Raw genomic sequence first — 16,029 nt, forward strand, 5'->3', positions numbered from 1 at the left:
AAGGCCTGAGTTCCAAGGGCGAGCAAAGGCGTCCTTGGCTGGCTGGTGTTTCTGTCTGTGCAGAGCGCAGAACTTGTCCACTTTGTGATTCAGGTGTGATGCAAAGAGGTCTATTGTTGGTTGCCCCAACGTTGTAACATCCTGGTTGCTACTAAGGGATCCAGGGACCATTCATGTGGTTGGAACTGACGACTGAGTCGAACTGCCACTACATTGTGAATGCCTGCCAGATAAGTGGCCCGGAGAAACATTGAGTGTGTCAGGGCCCAATTCCAAATCTGTGCGGCTTCTTGACAAAGGAGATACGAGCCTGTACCTCCCTGTTTGTTGATGTACCACATGGCTACTGTGTTGTCCGTTTGGATCAGAACAGTCTTGTATGAAAGGCAGTCCTTGAACGCATGCAGCGCATAACGTATAGCTCGAAGTTCCAGGAAATTGATTTGAAATGTTGCTTCGAGTTTTCACGGAAAGGGTGGTGGATGCCTGGAATGCCCTTCCGGAGGAAGTGGTGAAGTCTAAAACTGTGAAAGACTTCAAAGGGGCGTGGGATAAACACTGTGTATTCATCAAGTCTAATGGGTGTAAATATAGAGGAGGCGGTAAAACACTGCACGGAGCAGCAGTAGCCACAGAGGCATTCACGGAGTGGGATGCCAGTGGCCAGTAGTTGGTGTTCCACCTTCAGGCAGCAAAACACTGCACGGAGTGGCAGTAGCCACAGAGGCATTCACGGAGCGGGATGCCAGTGGCCAGTAGTTGGTGTTCCACCTTCAGGCAGCAAAACACTACACGGAGAAGCAGTAGCCACAGAGGCATTCACGGAGCAGGATGCCAGTGGCCAGTGGTTTGTGTTCCACCTTCACGGAGCAGAAGGATGGAGGGCTGCCATCTCCAAAAACAAAAAAACCCAAAAAAAACAAAAAAAAAAAAACAAAAACAAACAAACAAACAAAACAGAGGTGGGTAAGAGTATGGGGCAGGGGTGTGGCCTGCTTGTTGCGGCGGTTGCTACCCCTGATTGAGCTGGATGTTCACTGGGATGCGGATACGGCGCTGCTCTCTGCATTGGTGGAGGGGTGGAAGGGAATTGGGGCCGGAGGGTGCTGGAAGCCAATAGAGACGGGTGGGAGGGAGAAAAAAAAGGGGGGGGGGAAGATTTTTAAAAAAAATGGATAAACTGCGTAGCTTGCTGGGCAGACTGGATGGGCCGTTTGGTCTTCTTCTGCCGTCATTTCTATGTTTCTATGTTTTGTCCAAGTACTCTGGGTTTGGAGATTGTTTATGTGAGCTCCCCAACCTAAGGTGGATGCATCTGTAGTTAAAGATATCTGTGGGACTGGTTGCTGGAAGGGTAGGCCCTTGCGAAAGTTCTCCTTGTTCGCCCACCAAAGTACAGATGATCTTAACTGGGGAGTCACTTGAATTGGAGAGACAGTGGGTGAATGGCATGGATCCATTGTGATCTTAAAGTCCATTGGGTTACCCTCATGGCTAGCCTTGCAATAGGAGTGACATGAACTGTGGAGGCCATGTGGCCTAGTAAGGTTAGAAACTGATGAGCTGTTGCTTGTTTCTTTGAGTGTAGCGAGTTTGCCAACAGAGAAAGTGTGTCTGCCCGATCCTCGGGTAGAAAAGCTTTTGAAAGTATGGTGTTCAATTCTGCTCCTATGAATTGAAGCAGGTGAGACGGAATGAGATGGGACTTTTGATAATTGATGAGAAAACCCATGGAGTGAAGTAGAGTAATTGTTCGATTGAGAGAAGCCAGAGTTCCTTTTGAGATTGACTTCTGATGAGCCAGTCGTCTAGATAAGGAAAAACATGGACACTTTCTTTGTGTAAGTGTGCTGCTAATACTGCCAGACATTTTGTGAACACTCTGGGAGCTGATGCAAGTCCGAATGGTAGTACTCTGTACTGGAAATGTTGATAACCCACCATGAAGCGCAGGTACTTGCGATGAGGAGGGAATAATGGAATGTGAGCGTAAGCGTCTTGAAGATCCAGAGAACAAAGCCAATCTCCTGTTTGAAGAAGTGGAAGCATGATGCCTAGAGAAACCATCCTGAACTTTTCTTTCTTCAGAAATTTGTTGAGATTTCTGAGGTCTAGAATGGGACATAGGCATCCGGTTTTCTTTGGAATGAGGAAATAACGGGAATAGAATCCTCTGCCCTGCTGAGTCCTGGGCACCGGCTCTATAGCTCTGGCTCTCAGAAGGGTGGATAATTCTACTTGAAGATGGATTATGTGATTTTTGCTTAATGGAAAATGTTTTGGAGGAGAATCTCTTGGAATTGAGACAAAACTGAGATGAGATATTATTGCGAGTACCCATTGGTCTGTTGTTATTTGTATCCAATGGTTGTAAAAGGAGGATACTCTGCCTCCTACTGGTAGATCTGGTTGAGGGTTGTAGAGATGGCTTTGGTCTCTGGTGATGGCCTCAAAATCCTGCAGCCGGTCCCGTCTGCGGCGGAGGTTGAGGCCTAGCAGCTCTAGGTTGCCTGGGCTGAGATCTTTGCTGCAGCCTTGAAGATCTGCCTCTTGATGCTGGAGGGTAATAACACTTCTATCTATAGAAGGGTCATCGAGATTCCTTCCTTGGAGGTCGGCGAGATGACGGTGTAGCAGAGTCCTGTGGAAATGACGACAGTTGGCGCAGGGTTTCTGTGTGTTCCTTTAATTGTGCTACAGTATCATGTACCTTAGAGCCAAAAAGGTTGTCGCCCACATATGGCAAATCAACCAATTTTTCTTGGACCTCAGGCCTGAGGTCCGAGGCCTTAAGCCATGCCCAGCGACGCGCACTTATACCAGAGGCCGCTACTCTGGAGGCCGTTTCAAAATTATCATAAGCGGCTCAGACTTCGTGCTTGCCAGTTTCAAGTCCTTTGTGTATGATTGCTTGGGCTGCTTCTTGATATTGCTGTGGTAATGAATTTGAAAAATCTTGCATCTGTTTCCACAGGTTTCTCTGATATTGTGTCATATATAACTGATATGATGCAATTCTTGTGTTTAGCATGGCTCCCTGATAAATTTTTCTGCCCAGGGAATCCAAGAATCGATGATCCTTGCCTGGAGGAGTGGAGGAATGAGGCCTTATCGGTTTAGATTTCTTTTGTGCAGACTCCACAACAACTGATTGATGTGGCAGTTGTGCTTTCTGGTAGCCAGGGACAGATTGTACCAAATAAGTGGTGTCCACGCTCTTATTTATGGCTGGTACTGAGCATGGGTGCTCCCAGAGTCTGTGCTGTAAGTCCAGGAGGACTTCGTGGACAGGTATAGCCAAGACTTGTTTTGGAGGGTCCACAAATTGGAGGACCTGCAGTGTTTGCTGTCTTGTGTCCTCTTCAGCTACCAGAGTAAACGGTATGGTGTCTGCCATATCCTGAACAAAAGTTGTAAAGGATAAATCCTCCGGTGGAGATTTCTTTCGCTCTTCTGGAGGAGAAGATCAGACATAAATCCTTCAGAAGAAGTGTCAATATGTCTGTCATCCCAGGTATCATACGGGTCGTCCTGATGTGGAGATGTTGGAGAAGACCTTGGTGGACGAGAAAGCTCTGAAGGACCTGGCTGTGGATCATCTAAAGGTATCTGTCCAGGGACTTCTTGTGGCTTGGATGGAGTCGATGGAAGAGCACCGACTATTTCATCGAATCTGTTCATTTGAAGCTGGAACAGTGCAAACTCCGGATGTCCTGGAGCCCCAGGTGACATCAGCATCGATGGTATCAGTTTGGGCATCGGCGATGGAATCGGCATCGATGGTCGCCTCAGTATAGACTTCGGTTGTGGTACCGGCATCGGTGCAGGCACCGGCATCAATGTCTGCTGATCCTTCAATGCTTGAAGCTCCGCTTGACGGATGAAATCCGTCAATTCCTCCGTGATAGCTGGTGCAGGCAGAGCAGCTACACGTGGTGGCGCTGGAGGTGTCGATGGTCCTTCCACAGGGCCCTGTGGAGGTTCGACTATCGGTGCTTCGATATGGGGTGAAGCCTTGGCGTCGAAGACACCGGTGTTTCCTGGAGTCTAGGCCATTTCGCGGTCGATTCCTCCGGGGAGAGAAGCGCCTCTGGTATCGATGGGTGTCTGTGCTGATGGCGATGCTTCAGACGGTGTTCCGTCGCTGACTTCATCGATGCTATCGATGGTGTCGGCAATGAATGATCCCCCGAGCCTTCCGGATGACGCTTTTTCAGTATTATACGTTTAGAGACTCCACCCGGAGACGATTGAGTCAATGTAGAAGGGGAAGGCAGAAGCTGTAGATGGAATAAATGCTCCATCTTTTCTTGGCGGGCCTTTCTTCCCTTCGCGGTCATTTCAGCACACTTGGGACATGTTGTTACGTCGTGTGTTTGACCTAAACAAAGGACACACTCGAGGTGTAGATCTGTAATGGACGTTGTCCGATTACAGTTGGGACATTTTTTAAATCCCGTGGCCATATTTGTTCACCGACAGCCGTCGATGAAAATGAGAGAAAACATGAGAGGAAAAAATTTTTACTCAAAGAGTATAAAGAGACCAAATTTACTCACTAACCGGTGGTAATACGAGAGACCCCGATATGGGAGAGAATAATGCTTTTTTTAAATCTGATTTTTAATCAAACTGTGAGGAAAAACTCACACAGGCTCTTGCTCCGCGATGCCAACAGCAGCGCGGAAAAACGAAGACTGAAGGGAGACCCCTGTAGCTGAGAATATCATGGCATGCTGGGCATGCTCAGTGGGCTCAGAGTGCCAGTCAAAAGTTTCTAGAAACTTTGACAGAAAGTTTTCCCCAATAGGGCTCCATCAATGATGTCACCCATATGTGAGGACTAGCATCCTGCTTGTCCTGGGATAACTTTTGTTTCAACACCACCAACAAAAAAGGAAAAACACAAAAGACACCCTTCTTGTGCTCAGCACCCTGCAATTGGACTGGACGGAAAAATATTAAGCTCTTCTATTTTTGCTATAACTTTTGTTTTACCAGCTCAAAATGTAAAAACAGGCCACAGAATTTGGAGTCAATGCACAGATTCTGCAGGGTGCCACACAAGCCTGGGTTTAGAGAAAAAGTGTGATTTTACACCTTGAAAGACAAAATTGTTAGATTTTTTTTTTAATCTGTATTTCAAAAATATGTGTGTCCAAAGATCTGCATTGCTGTGCTTGGCAAACCCTACTTAATACTGCCAAACACACGACTCAGAAAGGCTTGAAGGCTCCACAGCAACAACGAGCAAACTTCAAAAAGAATGTCAACAACCTGGCTTGATAAGTCTGCAAGAAGTCTGATTTGTCAAATCAATACGGTAAACTTTGACATAGACAGATGTATAATTATCTATAGACAGATAATATTTATTTGCTGGATTTAAAAAGACTTATTACCTGCATATGAGGCGAACCCTTCGAATCAGCAAAAATGCATCAGCATTTCAGCAGATTCATTTCATTCAAGGGGTCCACCGCAGGTAAACCTGATGCAGTTTCCCATGCATCCTTGGATCTGTGGCAAGGCAGCACCACATCCAATCGGATTTCCCCCCCCCCCCAGATTTGCTGGGGGAAATTTTGACAAATGAAAATCTGAAAACCTCGCCACATTCGGACCAGGCAAACATCAGCCTGGTTCAAGTGCAGGGCCGTCCTTAGGGGTAACCGCTCCGGACCCTCCCGCCATCATGGTAGCCCCATCCCCAATACTATGATTTCCTGTCAGCTTCGGGACAGAGCCTTGCACGCCAGCATTCCAGCTGCCGCAGCTGATTTGCCCCCCATCCCCGCCCTCTCCTGACATCTGCACCTTTCAAACTTGGACTCTTCACACATCTCTGCTCTGCCCAGCTGTTGCTCGAACTGAACAGCAAAACCCATGGAACCTTCCCCCCCCCCACACCCCCCCCCCCCCCCCCCCCCCCCCCCCCCCCCGGCTCCTATGCACCCTTTCTATTTCAGCTAAAACATCAAATTGGGAGCATCTACAGCAGGTGACCAGGTAACTTCCCCTTTTTCAAGAACATAAACTGCACATTAAAAAAAAACCCAACAAAAAACTGATCAAGGAGAGTTTAAAAAAAAAAAAGCTTCAAACTCATTTGGAGATGGTGCGAGAAAGGGTGTCACGTGGAGATGACTGACAGTGGCACAGCAGATGAGCGTGTGCTTCCTTTGTCCAAGGGAAATACAATGTTTTAAGTGGCGGCACCCCACTAGCTCATGCTCAGGTACCAGTGCACTGCCCCACCAGCAGAAGGAAGTCCAAACTGCTAGAAATGCCGGAGCATTGCTGGTGACTCTGGTCAGATCTTTACATATAAACGGACGCTGCAGCTAAGCTCATGCAATAGCTGGACTCGTTCCGGCGTCCCGTTTTAGGGGAAGTTCTTTAGACGAATGCAAGTGAATAGGAGAATAAACAAAGTGTGTATTATAAACCAGCAACATAGCTAACAAAAGGCTTCATCTTTTCCTTTTTGGCAAAGTGCTTTGTTTGCAAGTTTTGACAATGCCTGAAGCCCATATGGCTTCCAGACCTCTACTCGCAGGATAAATCCCCCATGATTATCATAGCCTTGTGTGCTAGATTTTCCAAGGCAGTTACCTAATTAGTATGCTAATTTTATTAATTAAACTAAAAGCTTAGCTGTAAAATCAGGTAATTACCTAACATAGGCAAGCGGTTCAGGGCTATTCATTAAAATACCGTCTTCAGACTGTAATCTTGGGAGCTTGGAAAAGGGCAGCAGCACAACTGTGCCATCCCATTAAAATAATTTTCCACTTTCATTCAATACTTTAAACACACTCTACATGGAGGGAGCCATTTTGTGTCAGAGTGATATCATCGACAACCTACACTGTCACTCACTTCAGTGTAAGACAACTGAAGCAATCTTTGATTCCCTTCGAACCGTACAAGTGCCTCAGACATGCACAATAGCACAGAAAACCTCTCTCCCCTAGCTGGCAAGGTTTGAACTCATTTTATCCCCAGTCTAGTTGGCTAGGTTATGGCTGAAAATCAGCTTCAATTCAGCCAGCTATAACGTAACTGGGTTTGTCAGAGAGTGCCCTCAGTACTGATAACTGACCTCCAATAACAGTATCCTGATCAAACAAAGGGACCCAGACTGCAGACTAAAGTGGTACGCAACATCTGGAATTATGCACAATTATTTTATACTGATTGTGTACTTGCATTGCTCATTGCTTCCAGAATGCACATGATTACCAGCTGAATTAACAGTTACTTTAAACACATCTCTTAGTGGTATCAGAATAGCACTTTAAAAGCTTTTTCTGCCAAACCATTCAAGGTTTTCCGGCTTTCCAAACTTTATTTCCTAATATTTTATAACTGTAGGGGGATTTTGAACAACAGATTGAGATGACATTAGCCACATAGAAAATCACAATTTATTTGAACTTCCTTATTCCAAAATGCAGTCCAGACAAATATCAATCCTTTTTCCTCCTGTACTCCTTTTAACCTTGAATGCCAGATCCACTTTGATCCTAAATTTACAAGGTTTTCAGGTACAATACATTCATATCTCATAAAATGTCCACAAGTAATGTGGAAACTGACTGGGATGTACAGCTGGGAAGAATGCTTCCAGTGGTTTTTGGCCAAAGAGTATTTAACATTATAAACAAAGATTGCCAGATGTCAACATCAGGAAGGCTAGAAATGGCTGAAAGCCAGAGAGGCAGGGTGAGCCTCCTGGAGCAAGACAGTTTCCTTCTGACTAACCTGGCAGACTTTTCATAAGAACTAGAGATAGGAAGGTTTGCTAAAAAAAAAAACAAAAAACCCAACAAAGCAAGTATTTTTTTTTCCAAGAAAATAATTTGAGCACATCCTTATAAGTGTGACAAAATCTGAACAACTGATCTGCATTTCTTAATGCTGGAAGTCTACCATTTAGAAGGAAATAAAAGACTGAATCAGATAATTGCACTGGCATGATATGACTTTTCCTGGCCCACAAATATTCTCCATGAAAGAGCAGGGCACTGGAAAACAATGCTGGACTTAGACTCCGTGTTAAAAGCCTATCGGGGTTTAAGGCTCCACAAGCCACTATGGGTAGGCAGCCTCCAGGCCTCGTGGACACCAGTCCACTCAACTTTTCAGGATATTGCCCAGTATGCATGACAGAGATCTGCATACATTTGAAGCAGGCTGCATGAAAATCTCACTCATGCATATTCATTAAGGATATTCTGAAAACCTGAGCGGATTAGTATCCACGAGAGCTGGAAGCTGCCTACCTCTTTGAGTCACCAGAATTTGGAAATGTCATCTACTGCCTAGGTACCAAGTATATGAGCAAGAAAAGAGGAAACACAGGAAAAGGCATGAGCTAAATAGAAATAAATAAAAGACAGTATATTATGGCTTCTAAGAAAATGTTTACTTGGCCTGACTGTCAAGTAATTATTTGAAAGGGATTTGCTTTAAAACCTTAGGCGTTGTACAGCTGATCAAAACAGTCAGAAACTATTGGGACGTAACTCCTTGCTCCAAATAATGGGAAAATCCTTTTGAAACTAGAAAATCTGAATTTTGCTGTAAAAATCTTCAAAGTTAGGACATTGGTAACGTTTCCTGAGAACTCGATGTGCTATGTTTTTGGACACTGCATAGGTCTTTGTAATTTTAGATTTATTTCTACCAATTAATTGTGGGCGGGGGAGTGGGTTGAGACCTGAATTTAGATTGTTTTCAATGGTTCCAGTACAATACAGGATATAACCTGGACATCTTCTCTATAAAGGTCCTGGGCTAACAGTTTTCTGATCTGTGTTTCTAGCCAGAGCCCTCCATTCCTTAACTGACTGCATCTACTTATCTGGTAGATTATCTTCATGTTTTGTAGAACCTCGGCAGCCCAGTACTGTGCATGTCCAGAAGTGCTGTAGAAATGAATAAGTAGTTGTAGTAATAGTAGCTTATCAGATATGTTCTTTAGTTTTAGTGTGGGCCACATATTCACCCCTTCTCTGGGTTGTAACTATCCCTTTTTTCACCCTGGATAGTAAGAACATAAGAACATGCCATGCTGGGCCCTGATAAAAGTCTTGATGTGCTACTGGATCCTGGTTTTTCCTCTCACTGCCCACATTCAGAACTGTGCTTTACTTCCAGTTTCATAACATTGCTAAATCTGTTCCTCGCCAACGTTTGCGATTTACTTCTGTATACAGTTTTCGTCTCCAGACCAGGCTGCTGCAACAGATCAGCCACTGGTCCGCCCGATTCGATTTGAAAGTGCCCTTCAATTTTCTTCAGAATTCCATTCGTCCATCTTCCTTGCCTCTCTCTACTGTGCACTGGCCCCCCCCCAGTCAGGTATCAGCCAGTGCTCAAACTCCTCGTCTTCACTTTCAAATAAATCCACCACGTACTCCTTCAATCTCTCGCAGCCGTAATCTGCTGGTATTGTCCCTGCTCGCTTTCTCCGTTCCAAATCTCACACTTTCCTTACTGTCCCGCATGCTATGCACGCTTCCTCCCAATACCATGCACCCTCCCATGTGGAATAAACTTCCGCCTGACCTCCAGGAGGCCACCACCCTGGCATCCTTGTGGAAATAAAAAAAAAAAAAAGGATGAAAAGCCACCTATTCAAACTGGCTTCCTCAGACACTTAATTCTCTCAGTTCTGCCGTGTAACTGTCCATACTGCACTTTACGTGACACCAAGACTCTCGTTGCTTTTAATTGTTGTAAGGTGCCCTGTTTAGTGAGCCATCTGAAAATCTTACAAAAAAAATAAAATGTATGCTCTCTGAATCATAGCTGGAAGTAAACAAAGAAAATATTTGAGCCCATTTAATATTCATATCTCCCCAGAGTTCTTTTGTTATGGCATATTTAGAGGTTGCCAAATGACTGAGATAAACAACACATTTACTACAGCATGACCCTCATTTAACTTACAAATTAGTTCCAAACACATTTCAGTAAATGCATTTCAAACTCTGAATTATTGAGGTGCACGATCTGATGACAATCTAAAGAGGTATCATTCTGATGTATTTTTAAATATAATAGATATAGCAGTGTTTCCCAACCCTCTCCTGGAGGCACACCTAACCAGTCAGGTTTTCCAGGATGCCACAATGAATATGCATGAGATAGATTTGCATATCCTGGGTCTCCAATATATTCAACTCTCTCTCATGCATATTCATCAAGGCCATCCTAAAATCCTGACTGGTTAGGCGTGCTTCCAGGAAACGGTTGGGAAACACAGATATAATAATCAACCTAAAAATATTCACTAAAATAATTGAAGAGTAAATGATAGACACCTCTGGTGTGCAGCTCGAGTCTGAACAATGCAAAGTCAGGACAAATATCAGGAAATATTTTTTGATAGAAAGGGTGGTGGGTGCATTTAATGCCCTCCAAGAAGAGATAGTGAAGACAAGAACAGTTATGGAATTCAAAAGGGCATGGACTAAACACAGAGGAACCCTAATGGCTAGAGGATAGGAATGAAGAAACAGGGAAACCCATGGCAACTTTCTGAATGGGGTAACCTGCATGGAGTGACAGTTACAACCCTTAATAGAAAGCTTGGGGGTCACCTGCATGGAGTGATAGTTTGAACCTTTAACAGAAGGCATGGGGTACTCTACATCCCTTAACAACTTGCTGGGCAGACCAGATGGATCATTTGAGTCTATGTGCTCATTTACTACATTACTATGAGGGCAGCAGCTCTACCTGCAAGAAGTTACACCATTCTCTTCTCTAGTATCCTAGGTATTTTACTTCTGATTTTCCCAACACACACTTTTTGAGGCTAGCTGTGAGATTTGCTTTCCATAGGGACTTAAGTATAGCTTTAAGCCTGTTAAGATGGCCTCTTCAGCTTTTGCTATAGATAATGTCATCTATATACATTGCCAAGTAGTCCTTGTGAGGCCTCAGCACCATGTTAATAAGGCACTGAAACAAGGCTGGGGTCCCAAGTAAGCCAAAAGCCATTACTGTGAACTGACAAACCCAGGGACAGCCCTTTCCACTCCCTGAGGGAGTGGAAAGGGCTGTCCTGGGTTTTGAGTTATGAGAGAAATCTGCCAGTACCCCTTGAAATGAAACTAATTATAGCTAAATGTCTAAGAGTTCATCAATGGTAAGCATGGGATGACCTTCAAACCTAGACACAGTATTAACTTTTTGAAAATCAAAGCAAAATCTCACTGTTGTGTCTGGATCAAGGATTAGGACAATGAGGTTGCCTCATTCTCTTTCAGATTCCACTATTACCCCTAATTTTAATATATTTTCCATCTCTTAACCCTTCTGTTCTCTAGGATTCGATATGGCCAGGATCTGACCGTCACACCCAAGTTGAGGGCAGTTCAGCCTGAGATTTCAAAGAATACATTCTCAAACTGTTATCTGACTGTCAAGTGTCCTGTTATTCTTCAGCTAACTTCTTGCCCATTGGAATTTCATTATTCAATACTCTTTCTCTCCTCAAAGCCTCAGGCCCCAGTTCAGTCTTCAGCTTTGTAGGGTGAAAAAATTAAATTTCTTGCACTTTCCAGGGTTTAAAGAAATTAACAATGACCATAGCTCCTGATCCAGTGTTGTAAAATTTGGCAATCTATATCTCCCAGGTGACAGAGGACTTCAAAACACACCTTGATAATTGGCCATGAGTCTACTCTCAGCTGTGGGCAAAAGCAGAATTCCCTAACCACCCATCTGGTACACCTTTCAGATAAGCTTTTCAGGTACTGAGGGGTCAATTATCAAAAAAATGTTCAATCCTAAATTTAGGAGGATTTTCATCTGAACTTACCAAACTTGCCCTGGTTGTTTTGTTGGGGACCTGAGGTGCCCCTAGGCTCCAAACCTGGCAATGGCCACTTCCCAAAATGGCACCAGCCAGCCAATCCATGCCCCATCATGTAATAAGAGCAGCTGGCACTATTCTGGACAATGGCCACTGCCGGGTCTGGAGCCTTGGAATGTTCTGAGCCCCAGCAGACCACAAGGGCAAGTTTGGTAAGTCCAAGGGGGGTGTCAGGAGGGTGGGCTAGGGTGGGGGGTCCGGGGGCTAGCCTCTGGGAGGGTGATTATTTTGTCAAAGGAGAGAGGCTAACAGTTGGGCCTGTGCCCAGAGGTTCTAAAATAGAAAACGTTTTCTTGACAACTTTGGCCACCTCTAGAGGTGGCAGGGTGGGTGGACAGGGGTCTGTAGAGACCCCTGGAGTCTTACCCATACTTCGGGGGTGTTACTCAGGGCTGCTAGGCCCCTTCAAGGTATGGTCCCAGCAGCACTGGGATGTGCGTTAGCATCCCGATGCACTCTTGAGCTGTAGCTAACCTGGAATCAAATAACGTGGCTTGTGATTTTGAGGCAAGCTGCATTCATTGAATTACATGCATTAAGCTAATTTGCATGCTAATCAGTTCATTAGCATACTTGCAGTGCCAGGGTAGAATAACACATGATATTTTAAATACCAAACATTATCACTGCGATAGATCGTTTACCAATGGCAAATGGCCTAACGCAGCTTAATAAATAAGGTTCTAACTTAGCTATCAAACGCTGAAAATCAGCTCTATGCGCTTAACTTTTATCTCTACTCCCACAGATATCCACCTTTTAGGGACACAAATTTAGGGACTCAGCCCTAGGCAATTTTCAACAGTGCCAGGTTTAGGCATCTAACTCCCAAAGTTCATCACCTAAACCCTTTGAAAATTGACAGAGATTTCATGTTAACACTATTGCAAGTTAGTTTACAAATGTTAATGGCACTGTAAACTAGCTGCTTGTGTTAATAGTGTTTTTAACGCATGCACTTAACACATGCAATAGTGTTAACCCACTTTATTACACTGGCCCCTGCGTGGATAAAAATAAAAGCCTGACGATATTATACAGGGCCGAAAATTGGGGTGAAGCTTGATTGTCTTTGTTCTTAGTGAGATTAACAAGAAAAATCACTCAATTTGTTTATTTTCCAGATTCAGAGAAAAGTAATTTCAAATACTTACGTTTCCAGGGGGCACGCCTTTTTTTAAATTTATTGTGGTTTAAGAGGAAGTGGCTATCTTTACTATCCTTATCCTCCCACCTTATAAAGCCCCCACAGCTAAGCTTTGCTAAACCAAGAAGCCACCCCGAACCTTTCTTCCCCAGCATCAGTGCAGGCCACTCACATGACAGCACATTTACTACTGTATAATAAAATCTCTGAAGCAGGAAATTAAGTTTTCCCCCTTCCTAAACCTGGTTTCCACCGAGGAGAAATGGTTTCGACATTACAGCACTGCACCCGGATTCAGGAGATGCCCTTGGACAAGAGTTCAAGACTTTGCTGTTGACTGACTGACCTTGGGTAAGTCGCTTGTGCATCTGGGACCCAGTTAAACGATTGCTAGTGGAAGCCAATCAGATTACTTCTAAAGGAACTGAACATTCTAGCTTGGAGTGTTCTGTAGACGTAATTCAATTTTTAGCAAATGTTTCATTTTAAGTAGACATGTTTCAGATATCTTTTGTCTTATCATAATAAAATTTAATTACAGCTTAGCTCTGTTACCCCAAACAAAATACCATTATGAGGTTCCTTGTGGATGACTTTACAGTGCACTTGAAATGCTTTTTAGCCTTTGCTTATGGAAAAATTAAACCTATAGTAGTTTCTGTTTTAATTCTAATGTGCTAGGTGAAAGAGCATTTCTTTCCTCCAACACAGAGTCTCCGTTCCCCTAGATGTTGCTATGTTCCTTCAAGATTTTTTTTTTTTATAACTAGCACAGTTACCAAAGATTCAATTAAAACTAAAATGAAGCAAATTTGCTAAATGCAAACCCTTCAAGTCTCAAAATAATTCATTCCCATTTGGACTATGGTACTTAGTTGCCTCTTACCTAGCAGTGCTTAAAACACAAGCTCAGGACTGATAGACCCAACTCCAGCTTAAAATGGGCAACATTGAGAATTGGAAAAGTAAAAATGAAGCGGAAAGAAGAATCAAACCAGTTTAACAGCAGAAGCTACAGCACAAGACACAACCCAGGGCAGAAAAAAATGCAAAATCATCACTAGCCAAAAGTGATGTGGATACCGGCCCCTGACTGCTGCCCTCTTTCAGGTACTCTTGTAAATTATTTTCAAATTTAATTATCAGGCCCTGCTTGTATGTAAGCTCCCTTCAACTTACGTACAAGCAGGCCTATCTCTTAAAGAGGTCCGATAACCTGCTTTATAGCAGCTGTAGTCCTGAAGAACTCTCTCCCTCTGAATCGTTGTTGACGACATTCCTCACTCTCTTAGAACTGTACAACCATGGGCCAAGCCAAAGGCATTTCTTGGACTGTACTACATTCACTCCCACCTGAGCACTTGATGCTGTCCAGATCATGCCAGATGGCAATGTCCTTGGAGGACTATCGTTTTCTCAAGATTCAAATGAGCTATAAGTTTGCAAGTGGCACAAATAATAATCAGTCCATACTAATCAGTGTTCATGATAAGGTGATACAATGGTGCAGCTTTGACGGCAACACAGTGGGGTCCCTATGGCATAGGTCTGAAGCAGAGTTAGCACCCATCTTCCAGTTAGGGTTCTGCATATCATGTTTGCTTGCAGCACATCAGAACCCGCTTAACATGCACCCAAGCAGCATTAAACCGGAGGAAAACCCAGATTGACCTATCTGTGAGCAGCAATCTTCATGTGTCTGTCCTGTAACTTCCCAAAGACAAGGATATGCCAAACTATTCTGAGTGTACCATGGCAAAGGAGAGCACCCAAGCGGAAGAAAAAGCTATAAACAGTCATTTCTTACTTGCCACCCACGAGCACCTGAGACTGCCGGTTGTTTACATGGTTATCAGTCTTATGGCGGAACTGCAATATTAAAAAAACAACAACAAAAAAAAGTTAATATTGGTTATCAAAACTCTACAGATTTTTAGTTCATCTCAATGCTATATCTTTTTTTGTTTGTTTGTTTGGTTATATATTTTACACACAGTGAACATATAGCAGTGATGGGGAACCCCTTTGATCTCTGGTGCCTTAAAAAGGCAAACCAGATGTGGAATTACCAAGCTGCTGGCTGGCAGCCTCGGGGCAGTGTCTTTCATTTTGAGCTGGAAGTCATTCTGCCTTTTGAGAGCCTGTACAAACGGCCAGGAGTACTGCTTCAGCCACTCTGTGCCCTAGATTTGCCACCACTGATAGGAAAAAAAAATCAGGTCAGACCATCATTTACTACGTTCCTATGTAAATAACATATGTGAACATCAATTTCTGAGGAAGATCAGGCCCGGCATATGTAATAATTTATTCTCTCTAATTTATAAACCCATGCATGCCAAGTCAGAAAAAATTCAATCATCTCATAACCCTACATTAGAGAAAAGAATATACAGTACAAGGTCCATATTCAAAAGGTTTTTCAGTTCAGGACTTAGCTAGGCTTTTAAATATTAGCCCCTGCTGACTGGATACATTTTGGCCGGGCAAGTCATTAGCTGGATCTGAAAAGAGGTGTTCCGAGAAGAGGACAAACGTAGCCACGCCCAGCACTGCTCCGACGGCAACGCTGGTAGTGTAGGCTGGACGTAGCTGGGATCAGGGTAAGACTATCGCCTCCCGCCTTAGCTATGGGAGGTTCAGGGGCTTCTGGATTGGGCAGGACAGTGCGGGAAGGAGACCTGGGTGGGATGGAAGGAGGGGGGCCTGATGAGAGGCCTTTGAATTTAATTTCAGGAGTAGGACCTCAGGCCACTATGGCTTGCAACATGCTTTAATTATTTGGGGGGGGGGGGGGGGGTGAAATCTGGTGCTAGGCATCAATATGGTTTTGAATTATTTAGGGTGGTGGGCGATAGGGAAATTGGGCCTGCTTGACAGCTTTTTTTTTTTTCCCTTTGGACTTATCTGGGTACATTCAGCAGCGCGGCTAAAGTTATCTGGAGAATATCAACTGAGCATGCTCAGCAAGAGACTTGTCCCGATGACT

The 16,029-nt window shown here is 44.1% G+C and overlaps 1 protein-coding gene across 2 annotated transcripts in view; it reads right to left on the reverse strand.

The window, feature by feature from the left end:
* The window catches only part of ATP8B4 (ATPase phospholipid transporting 8B4 (putative)), a 255,565-nt gene that overhangs the window by 133,074 nt on the left and 106,462 nt on the right, over positions 1–16,029 (reverse strand). For both annotated transcript variants that reach the window (XM_029575708.1, XM_029575709.1), the window contains exon 6: positions 14,848–14,909. In XM_029575708.1, coding sequence (XP_029431568.1) covers positions 14,848–14,909 — 62 coding nt within the window. The remainder of the gene's footprint in view (positions 1–14,847; positions 14,910–16,029) is intronic.

This window comes from Rhinatrema bivittatum, chromosome 13 (assembly GCF_901001135.1).
Source record: "Rhinatrema bivittatum chromosome 13, aRhiBiv1.1, whole genome shotgun sequence".
Classification (NCBI taxonomy): domain Eukaryota; kingdom Metazoa; phylum Chordata; class Amphibia; order Gymnophiona; family Rhinatrematidae; genus Rhinatrema; species Rhinatrema bivittatum.